This window comes from Lycium ferocissimum, chromosome 12 (assembly GCF_029784015.1).
Source record: "Lycium ferocissimum isolate CSIRO_LF1 chromosome 12, AGI_CSIRO_Lferr_CH_V1, whole genome shotgun sequence".
In the NCBI taxonomy this organism is placed as follows: Eukaryota; Viridiplantae; Streptophyta; class Magnoliopsida; order Solanales; family Solanaceae; genus Lycium; species Lycium ferocissimum.
The window spans coordinates 63,268,591-63,290,809 of record NC_081353.1 but is presented as its reverse complement, the minus strand read 5'-3'; the positions used below and the strand labels follow the sequence as shown (position 1 = coordinate 63,290,809).

At 37.4% G+C, this 22,219-nt stretch overlaps 1 protein-coding gene across 6 annotated transcripts; it reads right to left on the bottom strand.

Annotated features, from left to right (window-relative positions):
• Positions 1-1,087: 1,087 nt before the first annotated feature.
• Positions 1,088-21,367, bottom strand: LOC132040016 (hexanoyl-CoA synthase-like). Of its 6 annotated transcripts, none has more exons than XM_059430608.1 (15): positions 21,098-21,365; positions 20,934-20,995; positions 19,206-19,335; positions 18,834-19,081; positions 18,168-18,372; positions 16,920-16,960; positions 16,652-16,777; positions 11,940-12,013; positions 4,754-4,974; positions 4,057-4,151; positions 3,549-3,765; positions 1,991-2,116; positions 1,819-1,917; positions 1,455-1,667; positions 1,088-1,384 (listed from the first exon to the last, which is right to left on the bottom strand). In XM_059430608.1, exons 1-15 carry the CDS (start codon positions 21,194-21,196, stop codon positions 1,274-1,276), a joined length of 2,067 nt encoding a protein of 688 aa, XP_059286591.1. In that variant the 5' UTR covers positions 21,197-21,365; the 3' UTR covers positions 1,088-1,273. The 6 variants fall into 6 exon arrangements, with proteins under 6 accessions (XP_059286591.1, XP_059286592.1, XP_059286590.1 ...); XM_059430609.1 differs by having other exon boundaries at positions 19,206-19,332; XM_059430607.1 differs by having other exon boundaries at positions 19,206-19,332; positions 20,934-21,365.
• Between the last annotated feature and the right edge of the window lie 852 nt (positions 21,368-22,219).

Genomic DNA, 22,219 nt, shown 5'->3' with positions numbered 1-22,219 from the left:
TGCTGTCTAATTGATTGACTTTGGATTTTGGTCAAATTTTATTATTCTGCTACCATTATAAAAACTTGCCTATGATTGCAGTACCAAATTTTAATTTTTGTAAAGAGATATACATATTGAGGAATCTTAGGTTGTGTATTCACTGCATTAGCTCGATACCTAAACATTTTGAAGATTCACTTGCTCCTAGATGGGGAATACAAGATTCTGAAGAAACTGTACATTAATGAAAGTTTTTCTTTTCAATCAACTATCGAATTATCATTCAAGCGACAACGTTGGAATTTAACATGAATGACCATAGATAAGTCACAGCAGCAAAAAGAAGTAATTGCTTAAAAATAACCTTTTGCATACTTTCATCTCAAAATCGGTAGTCGCAGTGGTTTATTATGACAACTGAACTGATAACTTTAATAATTAATTAGTTATTCTCAGAGTTACATGTCACATTTTCAATTTAACTAGCACCAAATACTCTGGGAATAACGTCACATTTGGTAGAGAGCGCCCCCTAAAGTGGGACTTCCCAGCAGGAATCCGAATTAATCGTAAGCAGATATTGGGCACGGATGGGAAGTCCAAACAAAAGAAGCGAAATTGACATAAATAACCGCCTATCAACATAATAGCCACCAAATGTATATTGTTTGTATATTAATGTATAATATAAATAAACTATATACTTTTAATACATAAGCGAATGTAATTATTTCGCCGACCGGTCAAATGTGTAATTTACCAAAAAAATTTGCACAAAACAGGGCCTAAATCTTCATGGATCACAGTCTAGACCCAATCTGAGAAACTACTGAAATATATGAGATTGGATCTTTTCCCTTTTCAAATAAAACACAATAACTTGTTTCAAACACATAATTAAGAACTTATTATGACTATTTTCTAAGCTTTTATTGTTCTTGAAACAATTAGTTCACAATTATTTGCTTCTCTACTTGTCCTTTTTCAAGTTGCACTTTTCTGATGGGCAAACATTTGACCCTTCAAGTGAGCCTAAAACTAGTTATTTTCCATATCCAGTAATTGCTTTCTAACTTTAGGCATTCTAGTGGCGCTGAAACTAAGATGGATCGAAACCGGCAATCTCCATTTTAGAATACATAAACCATTATTTCCTTTCGCGGAATACATCCAATTCACATGTAAAGTACATATGTTACAACACAACAAACATATGGATCAACTACTTGAATTGCTGTTTCTAAATAACGAGATTTGTTACGTAAAGTGCCTTCATTGGGAATTATGTAGTTCAGAGTCTGGAACCTTGATCTGCTTGAGAAAACTGCTGCCTCAGTACCCTTCTCATGACTTTATTTGTTGCTGTTCTTGGAAGGGAAGGGAGAGGAACTATACTGGAAACCTGCACATTTTGTATTTAGATGAGACAATATCTCCCAACATACTAACAACCTTTCAGGCCTATGCTATACCTTGAACAATGGATTCAACTTCCTCTGCAAAGCTGTGTTGAAAGAAATCAGCAAATTGACCAAGTCGTGCTCCAATTTATCTGAATCCTTGAACACGACAGCAATTACCAACTTCTCGGGCCCACCTCCAGCAGGCGGTACTCCAACTGCTGCTGTCTCTAGTATATTTTCATCTACTACATTGCATATTCGCTCAATCTCAAGTGAACTCACCTGCCAAAACAGACTAGCAGAACTCTTAGGAAAGCTTACAATCCAGTACGAAGAAATGATTGGCAACTCAAATGTCCATTCGTATGCATAGTTTACTGGATCTTAATACTAAACAGATACTTTCGGATACAATTCGAGGCTAAATGCAGACCTTTATACCCCCTAGGTTCATTGTATCATCTGCACGACCATGTGCATGGTAATATCCTTTAGAAGTACGTTCAAACACATCCCCATGCCTTCTTAGAACCTGTGATACAAATAGTGTCAAACAAGCTATTGTTAGTAAACTGAAATAGCTTAGACTATGGGATTTGCATTACCTTTCCATTCAAAACAGGCATTCCTTTGAAGTAGACCTCATTGTGGTCCGCGTTCAGCAATGTACTTGAAGCTCCAAATATGAGAGGACCAAGGGCCAATTCACCGATCCCAGGAACATCTGATGGCTACACAAAAGGAAAAATACTAGTCTTAAAGTGTCCCACACTAGTGGAGGGAATGAGCTATTGTCTCCTACTCCCCTTAATTCTCACCTCATGAGTTAGTTAGTTAGCCTATGGGATTGAGTCAAACTCAAGTATCATTTTTTTTTTTTGGTATCAAAATCAGACCTATTCCTATCTTGGTTCCCAATTTTAGGCCTTATATTATATTGTCCACACACTGGATGTCCTGTCCTGAGCGTGGGGGGGAGTGGGGGATGTTAAGTTTCCTACATTGGTTGAGGGAACTATGTTGTCTCCTTATATGGTCTTGGGCAATCTTGATGTGGGCCAAGCTTCACCAAAGGCATTTACTAGAAGCCAAGCAAAGGAGTTCAAGGACTTTAAGGCTTGTTCATGAAGATGGAAGCTATGGGTGGAGTATGAAGAAGTGAAGCTGAAGGAAAGAAAATCTCAAATTGGACCCCAGGAGGCTTTTTGGAACTGCTGATGCAGCATCGGAATTTTCTCGTGCAGAGTACCTCCATACCGCGTCTGCAGACACCATTCCGCTATCACAGAGAAGCCAGGCCTGACAAAAGCCTGAGATCGCAACAAGAAGTCTGCTTTTGCGGAAGGTGCTGACTTTGACCAGGTCCATAATCGCGCCTAAGAGTCCGCTATTGCAGAGGAAGTTGACCCAAGATCGGACCGTGATTGCGCCCCAGCATACGTGATCACGAGAATAACCTGAACATTTCCAACTTCCCCTTTTTAGCCTCATTATATTTCTAATCCCTAGCTGGAGATATTTTAGACTTTATTAACATCTTTAAGCAGTAATATAAATATCCTACATTCCCAATTTAGTAGAGTTAGATTATATTGATGTATGAAGTTGACAGGCATAGCTCTTTGATCAATTCCAACTTTGCAAGGGAATTTAACTATCTTCTTGATGGGTTCTATAGCTTAGGTGCTAGCGTTCTAGTGTAGAAGGTGACTTTGTTGCCTTTCAATCTAGTCATTGTCTACTTTGTAGAATTTCCTTTATGTCAGATCTAATTTCTATCCCTTAAATTTCTTTTTCTTGTTATTTTTTATTACATCAAATCATCACTCTATGAGCGAGCATCTGGGGTTGAGTTAGACTCAAGGTCAATTTTCTTAGCAATCAGCTTAAAATATCACAGTAACAAGCAATAAGGGGTTGTGAATGTTTTAAGATGTGGCAAAAAGAAAACAGGAATGTGAATGATTTCCTTATGAGGAACCCCGACAGAATTAGCAAGTCGAAGTTGCACACGAACTGATCACATTTGGTAAACACTCAACTCTCACTAGCTTAAATAGAACTTTTTATGCAAGCACAAAATGCATCATCATACGATATTGATTGCAGTTTGCTCTAGAAAATACTATTGATGTTCCAGCTATGAGGTTGCAGAGTGCTTACTATAGGAAAACCATCATCGCCTAGAATATGAAGACTACATCCCATGACTGCTGTGCTGAAAGCGGCTAAAGACTGGGGCTGCAACAATGACCCAGAGATGAAGGAACCACCAATCTCTGTACCGCCGCAATACTCAATTATTGGTTTATATTCAGCTCTTCCCATCAGCCAAAGATATTCATCCACGCTAGATGCCTCACCAGTGGAGCCAAAGCAACTACCATCATGTATGAACTACGTTAAGCCCAAGAAAGGGACAGGAAAAATAGACTTGAGCAGAATTCATTTAATGTGCATATGTATAGGAAACATATTTGTTTTCAAGTAATGTCAGTATTCTGAAATATGAAGTCATAAATCAACCATGCGCAAGCTTGCCAGCAATTCAGTCAATTTGGAAGGAAATAAGAGTTAAGGAGATAAAGAAAGAGAAGGAAAACAAGGACTAACATGCAACTTAAGCTCCTGGTGAAACAAAAACATAATGTGAGGGTTGCTTAGAAACTACCGGATGGTCGACCAATCATAGCCATCAGGAGAATTCTTCGCTTTCCAAGTCCTAACTATACTTGGGATCACCCCAAGCATAGTTACTTTAGCATCCTGGTTAGTTTGCAAGAGAGATTTTTCATGAGCATAGATAACAAAAGGTATTCAAAATTTAAACAATGTAGGTTTGCGATGAATCAGCTAAAATATTTCAAAATACCATATCTATCAGAGATTGCGATGCCTTGATTAGTTCACTGATATTTGGGCGGTTAGAACCCACAAGCTTAGCAATAATATTATTAAATTGCAAAAGTGTGCATGCAATAAAGTGTTCTCTTTCTACTCATCATTTTTTCCCTTTTCGATTAAATCTAGGAATTCCCCACATTGTGGGAATCTACTGGGTATGTTGTTGTGATTAAATCTAGGAATTGAGAAACTCAGCCTGTTTATTTTCTTGATAGGACACCCAAAGTATTGTCGCAAGCTAACGCATGTAGGAAGAGCAATAGATTCAAAAGACTCAAATAAATAGATACCTTCCCTCGCTTAAAGTAACAAAATACACCAGATTAGAAGAAAACAAAGTAACATGATATTAGCAGACACAAGAATTATCTTAAATGTATATAATTGTGATACAAAGTGATTTTCACCAAGTCGTTCAACACGAAATAGGAGACCAAGAAAGTAAAACAATGAAAGAAAATAACCTGTACAAACTTGGCAAAGCCAGAACCAAGGGGAGATCCATTATACAAGGCAATGGATGCCCCATTCAACAGTGAAGCGTAAACGAGCCAAGGTCCCATCATCCACCCAAGATTAGTGGGCCAAGCAACAACATCGCCTCTTTTAATATCCATATGGCACCACCCATCAGCAGCCGCCTTGAAAGGTGTGAGGAGAGTCCATGGAATTGCCTTTGGATCTCCTGGACCATTTAGGATTTTAGTTGTGGCCATTTATTCAATTGCTTCATTTGCATTACCAATTCAATGAGTTCTTTATAATCAATTGGTAAACATAAAGAGGATATTGTACACTCCCATTTCAGTTCGACAGTTGACTTGACTACTAAATTTTCCATTCTTGTTCAGAAAGAGGATATCTATATGTGAATGTAACAGCATTATTGATGTGAGTTCTTCAACCTTTAATTTATTATGAAATAAAGCTTCTACAACCACTCACGTTCCTCCCAACCTTTCCCCCAAAAAGAAGAGGAAGTGTTGGTACCAAAAGAAAAACAAGATTGACAAGTTTTCGCGTGGAAACCCAAGAATTATACTAAACTGGGATCCAACATCATGTAAACCACCCCTGCAAGCACAAACCTATAAAAACTCAGATCTCCTTCCAACTTGGCACAACCACCTGCATATCACTCTTGACCTAAATTATTCTAGGTCTCTGTGTAGTGCAAGCAACTTTAGCGAAGTGTTGGCTTGCAGTTCTTGACTGGAGAAACATGTGAATGCTCTACAATCATGAGAGCTTTCTTGATAGGTTAGAGGTGGCAATTTTCAAGATATAAGCTGTACATCAGGGATCAGGCCTTCCTTTACGCTATCCATTCCGAAGTACCCTTTTCCCTCTTTACTGTGCTGTTCACGTGAGAGGCCCCAACTTAACGATGCTACAGTGGTTACATGTGACCCTTAAGTGAAGCTGCAGTGATTACACATGAACCTTAAATTAACTGCCTTGTTTCCTTCTTCAAAAATTACTATTGTTAGAATACTTTTGAATATTCTAGAATAAGTGCAAATATAGTAGGTAGCTTAATTTACTCCTATTTGTAATTAGGTATTGATTTCCTTTGCTTTTTAGAATAAGTGAACATAGTTATTTAAACCCCAATAGCTTGAGGAAATAATCAAGTCGAGTTCTCTCTTATTTTCTCTTCCAGTTCACATGGTATCGGAGGCTGGTTAAGGCCACAATATAAAAGAAGAGAAAATTATGAACTCAGAAATTTTCCAGCAACTTATCATGGCTGTCCAGAGAGAATTTGGTTTCAACAGGTGTTGCGGTCAAACCAATACCACCACGAGAATTGGAACACCAACACGAGAGAAACCCAGCCAGCTCTGCCATCGTCTGCCATCCCACGAGCCCTCACGCGCTGACCACAGCAGTCCAAATTCTGGCGAAATCTGCTCACGTGCCCGCGTATGATCCCTTTCCGACCTGATTCCGGCGAGCTTTTTTAAGTACTCGCCCCTCAAGTTCGAGCAGATCCAAACTGGTTACACCATCTTCCGACCAGATTAATCCGAAGCAGTTCACTATTTCTGGCACTTCACAACTTTATTAGACTCTGTAATAGTCTCTTGCTCTTGATTTGAGGATTGCTTCATCTAGTATTTGAACAATGTCATTTGGATCGGATGCTTTTGGTTCTAAAACCATGATTTCCAGCAACTCGAACCACTCTATCACTATTGAACCTTGATAGTAGTGCAAATTACTTATTGTGATCATCTTCAATTCAACTTGGTCTAAGGGACAAGGTGTTCAGGATCACTTGATTAAATAGGCTAATGATATTAATGAAAAAGATAGGGGAGAATGGGAGAAGATTGATGCTCGATTGTGTAGTCTATTGTGGAAATCTATTGATTCGAAGTTATGTCATTATTTCGATCCTTCCAAACTTTCTTCTTAGTTTGGGAAAAGACTCATGGGCTATACATAAAATAACATCTCCCACTTTTATAATGTGATTTCTCAGTTGACTAACCTTTTTTTTAAAAAAAAAATTCTATATCATATGAGCAAAACAGTACATAGGTTGCACTGAAACCATATTTACAAAAGTACTCCAACACTCTACTGTTTTATGCCTATATTGAATCTAAAACATCAATGATAGTAACAGGATCATCTAAGTAGACCTGATTACACCAAAAACAAAGCAGTAAGATACAGTTCAGCTTGACCTTCTGCACACCATTCTCTATGTTATCAAAACACCTGGAGTTCCTCTCCTTCCAGATTGTCCATCATATGCTGGCAGGGACAATTCTCCACCTGATTCTGTCCTTGGCCTGCAAGCCTGCTTCCTCCCAACTCTTTAAAGTCTCGGAGACCTTTCCCGGCATGGTCCAAGATATACCTTTAAGATTTAAGAATATTCTCCAGAGCTGTTGTGTAAACTTGCAGGGAAGGAATAGATGATTTAATGTCTCTGCTGTTTCTCCACATAGGAAGCATCTAGAACACAAAGGTATCCCCTTTTCATCAGATCATCCTGTGTCAAGACTGCTTCTTTGGCTAAGAGCCACATAAAACATGAAACTTCGTGTGGAATTTTAGTTCTCCAAATGTGCTTCCAAGGCCAATTAGTTATCTGTTGATTTGATTGATTCATCATCCTATATGCTGCACTAACTTTAAAAACTCCTTTGTTGTTCCCCAACCACCAAAAAACATCCTCTCCTACCTGAAGGCCATTGAATTGTTCTAGTATATTGAAAAAAATCAGCCACTCTGTGTATTTCCCAATCATTGATGTGTCTTCTGAAGGTGAAATTCCAGCCTTGAGGTGTCTACAACTCTACAACAGTCCTTTGCTAATCTAGGACCATGCTGTAAATATGTGGAAATAAACTCTCCAAAGTACCAGCCTCATGCCATTTATCTTTCCAGAAAACTGGTTTTGTTTCCATCAACTACTTGATCTTAGAATTGTTCTTGACTTCATTCCATAAGGCTATTATGGATCTCCAAAGACTGACCTCATATGGTGTGGTGACCTCCTTTGTCATCCCAGTATCCTCCTCCTCATATTTTGCATTAATAACTTTCCTCCAAAATAGTTGATGATTCTTTAGCATACTAACCTTAAAAAGAAAAATTTGGGTATGTCTGCCATTTTGGACAGGTTCAGATGGTTATGGAAGAATTTAATGAGTTGCTGCTCGCTACTACGAGTATTGAAAAAAATTGGACCAACCAGAGAATGTATTTGGTTTCCAACCTGATCTTGACTCAGTGCGGAACCAAATCTTGGCTAGCCCTACTGTTCCTGCTATGGATGACCTGTTTGCTCTATTATTACGACTGTCTGCACCACCTATGTGGTCTAGTCATGCAGTAACATCTGTAGATTCATCTGTTCTAGCATCTTAGATTGCATGTCAGACTAGAAATCGTACCCATGATGTGTGCTACTCTCAACATAGTAAACCAAAGATTGGTCATGTTGCTCAGCCTGAATCCATCAGTAATCCAACCAATCAACTATACCATTTATCTGAGGTAGAATACAATGACTTTCTTTAGTATCAGGCGAGTAACTGATAATCATATTTCTTGCATCTCATAGTCCACCACACTTGGTCCTTGGGTCGTGAACTCGAGGGCTTCCGGCCACATTTCTGGTAACAAATCTTTATTGTCTGATATTACTTATTCTCCATACTTCCCCACAGTTACCTTAGCTAATGGTTCTCAAACTATGGCAACTGAAGTAAGTCAAGCCAATCTACCTTAACTCTGAATAATGTTCTTTTTGTCTCTGGTTACCCCTTTAGCCTTCTGTGAATCAATTGTTTGGCTAGAGCCTTAAATTGTTTCATCTCATTCTTTAGTGGCTTCTTTGTTATACAGGACCTCAGTACGGGAAGGATAGCAAAGGACGTGAGTCAGATAGACTTTATTATCTTAATTCTCCAGCTCCACTACAGTCTGTTCAGCCTCCGACTCTCTAGATTTAATCCACAGACAATTAAGACACCCTAGTTTATCCAAATTTCAAATGAGGTACCTAGCTTGTCAAAATTGTCTAAGTTAGATCGTGAGCCGTATCAATTGCGGAAGCACACCCGAACTACTTTTCCACATACTCTTAATAATCACGCAGAGTCTCCTTTTTATTTAGTTCATTCTGATATTTAGTCTCCTAGTAGGGTTGGTTCCACATTGGGATTTAAGTATTTTGTTAGTTTCATTGATCATTAGTCAAGATGTACTTGGATTTTCTTAATGAAAGATTGTTCCAAATCATTTTCTATATTTCAAACTTCGCGAAAACACAATATCAATTTGGTGTTTCTCCACGCACTTTCCATAGTGATAATGCATGTGAATATTTAACACCTCAATTTCAATAATTTATGTCTTCCAGTGGAATTCTTCATCAGACATCTTGTCCATACACTGCTCAACAAAATGAGCTTGCAGAGAAAAAAATAGGCATATAGTTGAGATTGCTTGCACCCTACTCATGCAAGTACATGTTCCATTGCACTTTTGGGGGATGCAGTACTCACATCTTGTTATTTGATTAACTTGTTCCATTGCACTTTTGGGGGATGCAGTACTCACATCTTGTTATTTGATTAACTATATGCCTTCTTCTGCCATTCAAGATCAGGTTCCGCTTTCTCTATTTTGTTTCTCAATCAACCTTGTTCTCTTTTACACCACGTGTCTTTAGAAGCACCTGCTTTGTTCAATTCCCACTCTAGGAAAAGACAAATTGGCTCCTCGTGCTCTTAAATGTGTCTTTCTCAGTTATTAGGAGTTACATAAGGGATATCGATGCTACTCACCTAACCTCCTGTGATACCTTATGTACGCTTACTTTCTTTGAGGGTTAGCCCAACTTTACATCCACTTCTGTTGAACATCTAGGCCTTTATGAGATTTTACCACTTCCACCTTTTGGGGATTCCGCCATAGTCTATCCGTCCGCTCCACCTTCTACAGCTCCGTCTTCCTCAGCTCCACCTCCACCACTTTTGACTTATCATCATCGTCTGCACCCCTCATCCGGTCCAAACAATTCACATCCACCACCAAAGTCCTTGCCTCATGCGGACTTGTCTACACAAAATCTCCAATTGCCACTCGGAAGCTATTTGTTCTACTCGTGACCCTCATCCTATCTATACTTGTTTGAGCTATGAGCTATTGACGTTTGTCACTGGCTCATTCCGAGTTGGTATCATCACTAATATATGTTTCTGTTCCTAGGACTACAAGTGAAGCTCCTTCTCATTCAGGCTGGCAACAAGTTGTGATTGAGGAGATGTTTGCCTTACACTCTAGTGGTACTTGGTAGCTTGTTCTTCTACCTCCAAGTAAGTCTATAGTTGGTTGTCATTAGCTAATATACAGTGAAGGTTGGCCCTCGCTTAAAGGCACGACAAGTCGCCAGGGTTTATACCCAGATTTATGGTCTTGACTATGTAATACCTTCTCTCCTGTGTCTAGGATTGCTTCGGTCCGTCTCTTTTTATCTATGGTTGTTTGCCATTGGCCTCTCTACCAGTTGGATATTAAAAATGATTTTCTTCATTGGTATCTCGAAGATTAGTTATATATAGAGCAACCATCAGGCTTTGTTGCTCGGGGATTCCAGTAACATGGTGTGCAGACTACGACGGTCAATTTATGGCCTAAAGCAGTCTCCTCAAGCATGGTTTCAAAAATTTAGTAGGGTATCAGGAATTTGGCATGGTTAGAAGTGAAGCTGATTACTCTGTGTTCTATCGTTACTCTGCCCAACTTTGTGCATGTATTTGGTGGTTTACATTGATGACATAGTCATCACAGGTAATGATACAAGGGAATTGCCAGTTGAAACATCACCTTTTTCAACACTTTCAGACCAAAGATCTGTATCTAAATCAGGAATTGTCATTTCGCAAAAGAAGTATGCACTTGATATTTTTAAGGAGACAAGATGACAAATTATAGGCCTATTGATACCCCAATGGATCCAAATGTTAAGCTTCTACTAGGTTAAGGGGAGTCTCACGGTGATTCTAGAAGATATAGGGGGCTGGTAGAAAAACTGAATTATCTCATTGTGACTGGACCTGAGATTAACTTCCCAGTTAGTATTGTAAGTTCTTGGATCTTCTGATTGTCATTGGAATGCAGTTATTTGCATTCTTAGATACATAAAAGCTGCTCCAAGGAAAGGACTACTTTACAAAGACCGAGGACATGAGAAAATTGTTGGACATACAGATGTAAACTGGGCGAGGTCACTCTCGGACAAACAATCCACTTCTGGATACTGTGTTCTAGTTGGGAAAATTTTGGTGTCTTGAAAAAGTAAGAAATAAAACTTGATTGCTAGACCGAGTATCGGGCTATAGCCGTGGCGACATGTGAACTCATATGGATCAAGCAACTAGGAGGAGTTGAAATCTGGAGAGATTAAAGAAATGGAACTTGTGCGTGATAATGAGGCTGCACTTCATATTGCATCGAATCCAGTATTTTACGAGAGGGCCAAACACATAAAGATTGATTGTCATTTTGTCAGAGAAGGTACTCTTAGGAGACATAGTCACAAAGTTCGTGTGGTTAAATGATCAGCTTGCAAACATATTCATCAAGTCCCAAACCGATCCCAGAACAGGTTATATATGTAGCAAGACTGGTACATATAATTTGTATACACCAGCTTGAGAGGGAGTGTTCAAATCCTTGTGAATTCTACAATATATGTAAATATAATAGGTAGCTTAATTTACTCCTATTGTAATTAGGTATTGATTTCCTCCCAGTTTAGAACAGGTAAGCATATTTATTTAAACCCCAATAGCTTGAGGGAATAATCAAGCCGAGTTTTCACTTATTTTCTCTTCCACTTCACAATTATCATCTCAACAAGTATGCCTCAATCTCACCACTCATCTTCCTCGTTATTGTACCACCTTAAACCACCATAACTTCCCTAACACTATGAGTTAAGTCACTGTTGCCTCTCACTTTCTTCCAGCTTGCTCTGGAATCCTTACCCAAGAATCTCGATCCTCTTTTTACATAGTAATATCCCCAGCTTTACGATTTTGGCAGTCTCATTCAGTTCAAACAAAATTAAAATGCATGTTGGCATGAGAGAATTGGACATAATTTTAACTTTTACTGCACCTGTTGTGCCAGATGAGAACAGAATGTTCGTAAATGCATCAATAGGTTGTTCAACAGCAACAAACTCAAGTCCCCTGCAATGCGAGGAAATAAAACTATTATTCCTAGCATCAGGGCATTTCAAACAATGAGCATTCAATGGGAAATGCAGGTAAAATTTTGTAAATGAAGATATAGTCAGAGATGACAAAAGTAGACTTGTTTTTTATAATCCACCTAAGAAGGTCGGGTGGGGGTTTAGGCTCTGACCCCTACCCGATGTTGGAAGCAAGTAAGGCAAAAATTTCAAAATAAGCAGGGAGACATTTGTCGATACCTCCATAATTACAAGCTAAGGGTGGACAAGCCCACCCAGTTATGTTTTGAGGTTATGTAAAAGATATAAGCCTATTGCTAATTTCCTAAACTAAGTCATGTGGGGAGGATTACTCTCCCGAACACTAGAAGACAATTACGAGGTTGCAAATGAAGATGAAATATGTCTTGAAGATTAGTATCCTTTGAGAAAACTAAACAACCCTATCCAGTCATCCAAAATGATAAAGATAGGATTCTGAGAGTATCTACTTTCTTCCTCTTGTTGACAAGGCTGAACATATTATGATTGGCCTAAATTTTTGAATATCCTCTCGGGGATATTCAAAAACACCACCAATGCCGCATCTTTTTATGTCCTTCTTGCATTATAAATGATCTAGGCCCAAAGGTGGTAATAATATCACGTGTTAATTTATCTTATAAATCTCTGAATATTCTGTTTTCATTCCCTTTCTTTGTTACTTCCCTTGAAATCAAAAGACCTAGTTTATGATGTAATGACTCAATTTCTTTTTTTTTTTTTTTTTTCCAGTGCATGAACCTTTATTCCCTTCACTTTCGTTTTCCAGTTTGGTCGATGAAGAGGAGATCTGTGCCTCCATAATTTCAACAGAAAGGTCAGTCTGGTATTGTAGATCCTGAGATGGTGCAACGTCCTTTTTATCTAGTATTTGTTTAGTGCTTATAATGAAATTATCTAGATATACTTCGCTCGGCATAAGTTATGTAATATTTTTTATCTTCGGAAACTGAACTGATGCCTCGCTCGGCACAAGTTCTGTAGGAATTAAGTTATGCCGAGAGAAGTATATCTAGATATTTTCATTATAAGCTCCTGTAACTGTAGTTTCCACTTCAGCACTTGCATTGTGATTATCTTCCGTCTGTGTTACTTCCTTGCTAGCTTGCCCCTTGTGGTTGACAGTGACTGTATCAATGTTCTCACTACTAGGTTCTTCAATTGTTGGCTACTTTTGGGTTGAACATTGTCTTGTACTCTTGTTTGTCTTTTTAGTGTCTTAGCAAGGCCTTTTTTTTCCTCCTCTTTTTCCTCCTGAGTACTTCTGTGATTTCGCCAACCATTGGTTCTTGTTCCTCCCGTTTGAGATTTTGAGTCTGAGCAAGTCTGCCCTGGTTTTCCTATGCGGTTCCTATCCTAGCATATTTGTGAATGCATTAAGGGCGTGGGCGTTCTTTCAGTAATTCTGTGCTGCTTAGCCCTGCCTCCTTCCTAAGTGTTTTCAACATGGTTCTAACAGTCACCGACGTCCAACCTGCTTACTTCATTGCCACAAGATGAGAAGGGGTTTCGTTTCATTCAATAGGATTAGTTTGCAAAGTTTCAGCTGCTTCAACAGTTTGCAGCTCATTCTCCTCTTGTCCGCTTTCTTCCATAACTTCATCTACTATTCTGCTTTACATTCTTACACAGCATGCCGTTGATGTTTCCATACCCTGCAAGACATGGATAACGTACTCAAAATTGCAGATTTTTCCAGAATCCTTTCAAATGTCGTGTTTTTAACACCTACAGAAACTCTTCTCATCAAGTTCACCTCAAACCAGATTTTCGCCATGTCAGGCATGCTCTTCTTCACTGTGGCTACATCCACTGCTAACAGGTTCCAACGTGACCTAGAATTTGCTTCAAGAAATCATACCCGATCAGATCCCGAGGTAGACTTGGCAATAGTACTCACAATGGTGAAAGGGAGGTCTCCTCCTCCGTTGAAGGTCTGGAGACCAGTTGAATACCTCATGTAGAAGCCCATAATGCTCAATATTCTCTTGTTCTCTTGCAATACACACTTATGGTCTGATTCGCAGCTGAAGTCCAGGAAAAATGTCTTGCATAATATAGGCCCATGAACTTGTCCTTTGAAGTGGAGTTTTGACAATGAAATCTGCCGCAATAGCCTTGGTTTTTAGTTTTCCTTGGGAGAACTTCCCAATAAGAGTCCATTTACACTCAAACAGTTGTCCATGGTAGTCCTTAGCTCAGAATATCGCCAGAGGCCTACACATGCAAATGGTGGTGTTTGCGACCACAGAACTCGAGCTAGGGCTCATTTTAGCACCTAGTATAGCTGCAAAGGAGGGTGGCAACAGGTATGGTCCTCCATCTCTGGCAGCAGACGTACGGGCGATGCTATTGGTGGGAAGATAAGGAGCTGGTTTGACAAGAGTGGACTTAAAGTCTGAAGAGGTAGTAGTGACACCACCTACTTGCGGAGAAGCATTTCTGACCTAATCTGCCCCAATTCACTTTTCAAAAAATATTCCAACAACATGCAAGGAAGTTTGTTAGATCAAATTTACTACTTTAGATTCAAATTGAGCTTCAACATATTGCAGAACTAAATCACATAAAGCTCATGTATCCAAAGGATCAATACCTTAGCTTTTAAGGCAAGTTCTATAGGAGAATTATAATATTGTCAACGCAGTATGGGGGTGAATGTTGGCCTCTAAGGTCCAATATCCACAAGATGAGTGTCATAGAAATGTATATATTCAGATGGATGTAGTCATACAAGATTAGATAAGATTAATAACAATTACACTTGAACGAAGGCGCAAGTAACACATTGCAGATTAAATGAGGGAAGGTCGCTTTTTCCAGCTAATAGTTGGTAATACTCTAACCAGAACGATAAGATGGTTCAATCATGTCCTACATCGGCCTCTTGATCAGTCACGCACTTGCCCATAGGTGTGAGACCACAGTGATTGAAGGTCTTAAAAAGGGACGAGGTTGACCTATAATGACATAGAAGGAAGTCTCGAAAGACTTACAATTCCTTGGAATTCTTGCAGACTTGGCAAAAAATAGGCACAATGGAACGAAAAGATTCATATAGGCAATACCAATTAGTTGTGAAATTACGACTTAGTCATGCTGGTATGCTTACTTTAGGTCCCATGTTACTAAGAGTCTTTTAGGGTGTCTGGTATGAAGGAAAATATTTTCCATGGAAAATGTTGTTTTGGAAAATGTTTTCTTGGAAATAAGTAGCTTTCTTATTTATTTTCTTGTGTTTGGTACGTAAGCAGAAATTGTTATCCCAAAAGCATTTGTATATAATCTAGGAAATACTATGGGAAGTGGGGGTAGGGAGTCAGAGGTAGGGGTGGTGGGAATGGGGCTATGGTGGTGAGAGCGGGGACGGGATGTGTTGGAGGTGGGGAGGAGACAATTAGTGTGGAATGCCACTTGTAGAACTTGCTTTCCCTACTTCTACTAGGGAAGTCATTTTCTTCATTTTTAAGGAACTTATTTTCCTAGAAAAAAAATTGACCAACGAAACATAGGAAATTAGAAAACATTTTCCCATGCCAAACACAACCTTAATCTTGTTAAAAAATTGTATACCAACAAAAAAAAATATAGAGAACTCGTAGTGTTAGCAGGCATTTGGACATAGATGTTATTTGCAAATAATGAAATATTATTTTGCAAATCATTGGCGGTTTTACAATTTTGTCCATTATTTAAACTACAACTTCAAATAGAGTATTTGAACAACTGGTTTAAGGAGTATTTCAAGTGAAATAATCGTTCACTCACAAACTTCAACTTTTTCCTCCGAATACAGTTCATGTTCAAACACAATTTCAATCTCATATCCTCATTTAACTTCAAATACTCAGTTTTTTCGACTTCACCTAAATGTTGTCCAAATAACCTTAGCGGACCTAATGTATGAATATTGGATTGAGAGGGGCCGAGATGGAATTACATGGATAATGAGCATTCCTATAGCTGACCCCAGTTTGGGATTGAGGTGCAACTGTTGTTGTTGCATTGAACATCGGAAACAGCCTCTCTACCCCATAAAGGTACGGGTAAGGTTTTGCATACACCCTACCTTTTCCAGACCCCACTTGTGGGAATACACTAGGTATTTTGTTGTTGCATTGAACATACAAATCAATGCAGGTTCTGGTTTGTGCTCAAAAGTCAAAAAAAAAAAAAAGATACGTTATTTCTGGCTCAAAGTAAAGCAAGTATATTATGTGTACTTCAAAAGATTTATTTCTACAAATACATTTTCCTACATACCTACCTCTAATGTAACTTGCATCCACACATATGGAAAAAAGCTCTCAAACTACCGGCATATTAGACAGCAAATGTATAGCGAACATCATACTTCTCGTGTAAGACTGTATTCTTAGCTCGGGCAACTGCTGTTGGAACTCATCTTACACACTTCTTAATGTTTAGAAGAAGAAGTTGATACAACATTCCAACCTCTGACCCAATTCATTGGTAACAGTACAGTATGACAAATAAATAAAGAACAAGCACTTTACTGTCCTTTCCTAGATGAAACATGTAGAAAAGAAAGAAAGAAAGAAATGACAAGAATCTCTGTGAAAGGGGTTCTTACTTGGAATCTTTCACTCTCTCTAAAAAGTCAGGCCAGGAGATGTCTCCATCACGTAATTCTATGCTCAAGCTGGAGGCTCTATTGGGAATCACAATTGCCATCGGTGAATGAGCATCAACAACTCGACTGCAGTTTCAACAGGTGAGTCAAGAAAGAACATAAATAAAAAAGGGAAATGCAGAATTTACTAGTGACACTAGCAGTTAGGCTCCTATGAACCTCAATACAGTTCAGAATGCCTGAAGCAGAAAGAGAAGAGAGAGGTTACCTGTACAAGGGTATCTTTTTATCTCCACGGGAAATAAAATCCTGGATAGATTTTGACAGAAAACAAACTTAAACAAGAAAAGCACCAAAAAATAGTAATCATAAAGAAAGAAATGGGAATCAGAATGAGTACAACTGGATACGCTAAAAGGAATAATAAGAATGAGAGAACAACCATTTGCACTAAAATTCACCATTTATCAGAATTTTATCGAACTTAAGGAATACAAGCTACAAAAGTATAATTTGATCATAGAGGAGTCCATAAGAAGCAAAAATCAAATACGAGACCAACAAAATAGTGTTTCCGTACTGAATATTACCATAGAATGTTGATCCGACTAGATTTTTGGAGGCCTATCCTTAAACTACTGGATCTCTCCGGAAATTCTCCAAATGCCCTTAATAGAGACAAAAAGCCGCAACGTTCTGAAGAGTTTACTTCTCCACATTCAAACTGCTTTATTTCGTTTCGAAGGATTATAAATGAAGCCATAACCAATTTGCTGGAAGCTAATATTTGAATCATTGATGCATTTCTTTATATTTCAAATTCATAGTTCTCTAAAAGTATAAAAGTTTACCAGCTTTGAGTCTCAAATGAAGTTCTTTCATCATTTTAATGCATCAACTTGACCTTACGTGCATAACAAACCAGACTCCCAAGAAAATTCAAAAATAATGAAACATCTTGAATTAATTAGGTGACTACTTCATAATTCTCCTTGATCTCTGGCACATAAATTGATTGTATCCAATACTGACATTTCTAAATATTTTAAGAAGATATCAAGCCATGATTTTACAACCGTTCTCCTGTCCCACTAATTTGGTCTGACATATAATCTTCATGTATTGCCCAATTTGATCTAAAATAGAAACTCGATATTTTTTAGAATTCATTTGCATCCACTCCGCAATCCATATTATAGTAACATTTGTAACCAATTTTTCATCAATTCTTTGCTAAATTTGGGTTATTATCGGATAATTTGTTGAATGACGAACTATAGAACCATCTAATACATCAAAACTTTGAATTTAGTACTATGTTATCAGGTGCATCAAAATCAATGCACCAGTGTGGGTCTTTCCCTTACAACCGTGCCTTTTATGAATGTGTAAATGCTAGCATAGAAAGGAGCTAGAAACTTGCATCGGTCCAATGAAACTCTAATGACCTTGAAAGAGCAAATATATATGATACAATAACTAAAAAAAGAATAATATATCCTCATTAGTAAAGCACCTGAGTAAAAATTGCTTTTGCTTTTGATAAGATGAGCCTCGTCGAAATTTCACTTGGGGCAAAACTATCAGCAATGGACACAACTACATAACCAGCAAGAACAATGGCCAAGTAGATCACCACAGAATTAACATCCATCGGCATATCTATAGCTATGGCCGATCCTTTCTCCAAACCCAGGGTTTCAAGAGCATATGCAACTGCCCTGTAAGAACAGTTATAACTGTGAGAAAGTTGATGGTTCAGAGATTTCAAGAACATGGAGAAAAGCACGATGAAGAAAGTACCTCATACATGAAACCACTGGGAATAAAATAATATAAAAAGATATGAAACATGTTATATGGCTTCATTTACGAAATTGGTAATTCACGACTACTTCATCCCACCCACTCCCCCACCCCCCTCTTTTGACCTAGCTACTCTCTAGAAAATTGAGCAAACAGGACCTAGATGAACTTTAAATCAAATCTTAATGCTCGCAGAATTTTAAAATTGGTGGTTTGCGTATTTTCATGCAGTTGACTGGTTTCTAGATCTACAACTTTTATTTAAAAAAGAGGTTATCATTTCACAATATGAGATTAAAGCTGATCTAGCTAACCGTTATAAATCGAACTACATTAGTTTGTAGAGAGAATGATTAACAACACCAATTTATGTTACCAAACTGATTCAAGTAACTCCTGCAAGGTCATCTTATCAACAGGTGCTTCATCATTTCCTTCACTTCGCCACACTATGGCTACATCACTTAAAGCCCTCTTTCTTAGACTGAGGCAATTCTTTGCTGGATTCACTCGTGCTCCAGGAAGCCACTGACCACCTGGATGAGATGGAATCTCACGTAAAATACATTCAGGGGCAACTGAAAATGAAATATTCATTTCCCCCAATATGGTTTTCCAATATACCTAGCAAATTAAGTGATTGGACAGGAAATGAGAGAGTCAACAAACACATGATTACTTATTAGCATCAAAAGCACAACAGAAGTCCAGCGATCAGGAATTCATCCTCAAAGTACATTCAACCTACCTCTTGGTCGGAGACTGAAAATCTCTGAAAATCAGAGAAGCTAGAAATTGGGTCTTCATATTTTGATCCCAAGAATTCCTTTCCACGCCTCTCCAGTAGTTGACCAACATTGGTCAACCGTGCATTTCTTCTGTTCCAGAAAATATGAAATAAATTTGACATTACAAAACAAATTTAAGTTCCGGGAATTCTACACCACACGTCATGTATTATTTTTGCCATACAGTGCATGCAACAATGCAAAATCTACCCGTAGGTAAAAGGATCACCATTCACATATCCAAAAAAAAAAAAAAAAAAGAAGAAGAAGAAGAAGAAGAACAAAGCAAAGGGGAGATCACCATTCAAGTATACGAGTAATATCCAAAAATTGGCATGATTTTTTGATATCCAATACACCTTTTAACAAGCAAACCCACAAAAAATAGTACACTCATCCATTAGTTCCAAATTATTACCATCTATCCAGTTAGGTGTCTTTGCTTTCAAATTTCTTGAACGTTACTCCATGCGTGAAAGTAAGTTACTAAGTGCCCATCTGGCCTTGGATAGTTTTAATTTTCTTTTTTCCGTAATTTTATTCCCGAAAACTGTTTGGACATAGAATTGTAAAAAAATTCCAGAATTCAACTTGAAGTTGAATTCCGGAATTTTCTGCAATTCGAAAAACTCCAAATTTTTCACAATTTTCACTCCAAATCACTCACAAAAATTCAAAAACAAATCCAATTTCCAAATACCATTTTCAACTTGGAAACAGATAATAGTACTTTTTTCAAATTTCACAATTCTCATGTCCAAACACCCACTAAGATTTTTCACATGTACATAAATAAACTTAGCCTTTGTGAGCTTCACAAGCATAGCCAGTCACAAACCCAGATAAAGCACGATGATCATGAAGTTGATATCAGTGTAAAAATAGTCAAATTATGGCAATCGTTTGGATACTAAAAGGTTGGAACGTCATCACAGGCCTCAATATAATGACTTCAAAGTTAAATTGATTCATACCAACCGGAATTGAAGCTTAGTGTACTCTATAGAAATTTGACAACCAATATAAAAGTAGACTAACTATGATCAGTCATTTTAATATTCGATCCTAAATAGAGCAAAATGGAGGGATAGTTGTTTGATCGACTGACTTTATAAAGTTAACACAATGTCATAAACTGAATGAATCCATATTCCCGCCTTTACCCCATAAAGAATCAAGGGAAAATTACAGCCAGATACCATTCAGCCATCTAGTTTACAAAATATGTATAACTGTATATAGTGTATGAGTAGTATATGAAGTATATTAAATATATACATATAATATACATACCTACACATATAATATACATGTAATATACATATACTCTCTTTGTCTCAATTTATGTGATACACTTTTCTTTTATTTGGCAACAAGTTAACTTTAAACTTTAACTTTTACGCTTAACGAGATGATTTATAACCACACAAATATCTTTGACTTATTTTAGACCACAAGATTCAAAGTTTCCATTTATTTCTTAAACACCGTGCCAAGTCAAACTGTATCACATAAATTGAGACGGAAGGAGTAATATACATACCTATATACGTAATTTACATAACTACACAGCCTAAGTGTATAGACAGTGTATACTCCGGCCATATTTGGTAAACTAGATAGCCCAAGGGTAAAACTACTAAGTTCCCCAAGAATGAAATAATCAACGAAAGAGAATAGAGACTAACGGGTCGGGTAACCAGGCAGGCGGGTCAGGCCCAAAATCCTTATAGCATCCATAATACATCATCTGATGGAAAATGAAAGGAATGTTTGGATTGAGTACTTCTTTGGAGATATAGTGCCATGTTTGGGGAGTGGCAGCCCCGTAATCACCAACAATTCGGGTCACTTTTTCGTAAATTTTGCCGGCTAGTTCAGTGGGTATTCCCAGAGCTTCAACATCAGCAACAGTGACGGAATCTAAGCCTTTGTAGTTCCGATTAGCCATAATCCTAAATGGAATGGTAAAGAGTGATTAAAACATAAATTAGAGAGAACTTGTTATTAGCGTAAGAAGAGTTGAGTGAGTTGTTGGGTTTTAGATGATGATCAAATTTTCTCCACTACCACCTGTCAAGCTTTGATTAACTTGAATATTATTGGAAACGAGTTGGTGGCTGCCAAGTATGTTGCTTTTTTAAAAAAATTCTTGTTATATTTAATTAGTACTTTTGTCCATTTTATGACTATACCAGATGGCATATGCCTGTGTGCACTTTGAATTATGGTGTATTTATATGTATGTAGTTGTGTTTGGATAGTAATAATATATACATATTTTATATTACTAATACACATGCATAAGTTTACACTGTTTTTATGTGCGCGCGCTCACACACATATATATACACACTATGTTCAAAACACGATTAATATAACATTGTAGTTTGTGCTCCGTATCCAAAACTTTATTATATTAGTGTTTGCTATGAATACAAAGTTTGCAAAAATTTATTAATACTTTTTAAAAGAGAAAACTTATTTTAAAGGAAACTATTTTCATCTCTTTGAGACAACAATAGTAATATTTAAGCATCAGTTGATATTTTGAATTTTAATTCGATTAATTTAAAGGTGTAAAATATTTTATTGTTAATGTACGTAGATTGAACCTAAACAATACTTATTATTTTTTATCAAATTTTGATTTGGATAATTCTAATTCAAATTATTAAATTAATTTTACATGTTTAAAACGAAACAAAGTAGAAATTTGATTTCTATTTAAACGAAAAACTACTATTTTTTAATTTTTGGTGAATATTTTTGGTTTAGCTCATTTTACTTGTCATCTTGTCTTTTGCACGTTTTTTTTAAGGAAACATCAATTAGAATTATAATTTGACTAATTTACCATATTTATTATTTGATCTACATTTAATATTATTTTTTCTATTATGACATTAATCTCTTTTCATATTTATTAGAGTAAGGAAAAAAATGAAAAAGTAATTAAATTCTATCTTATTTT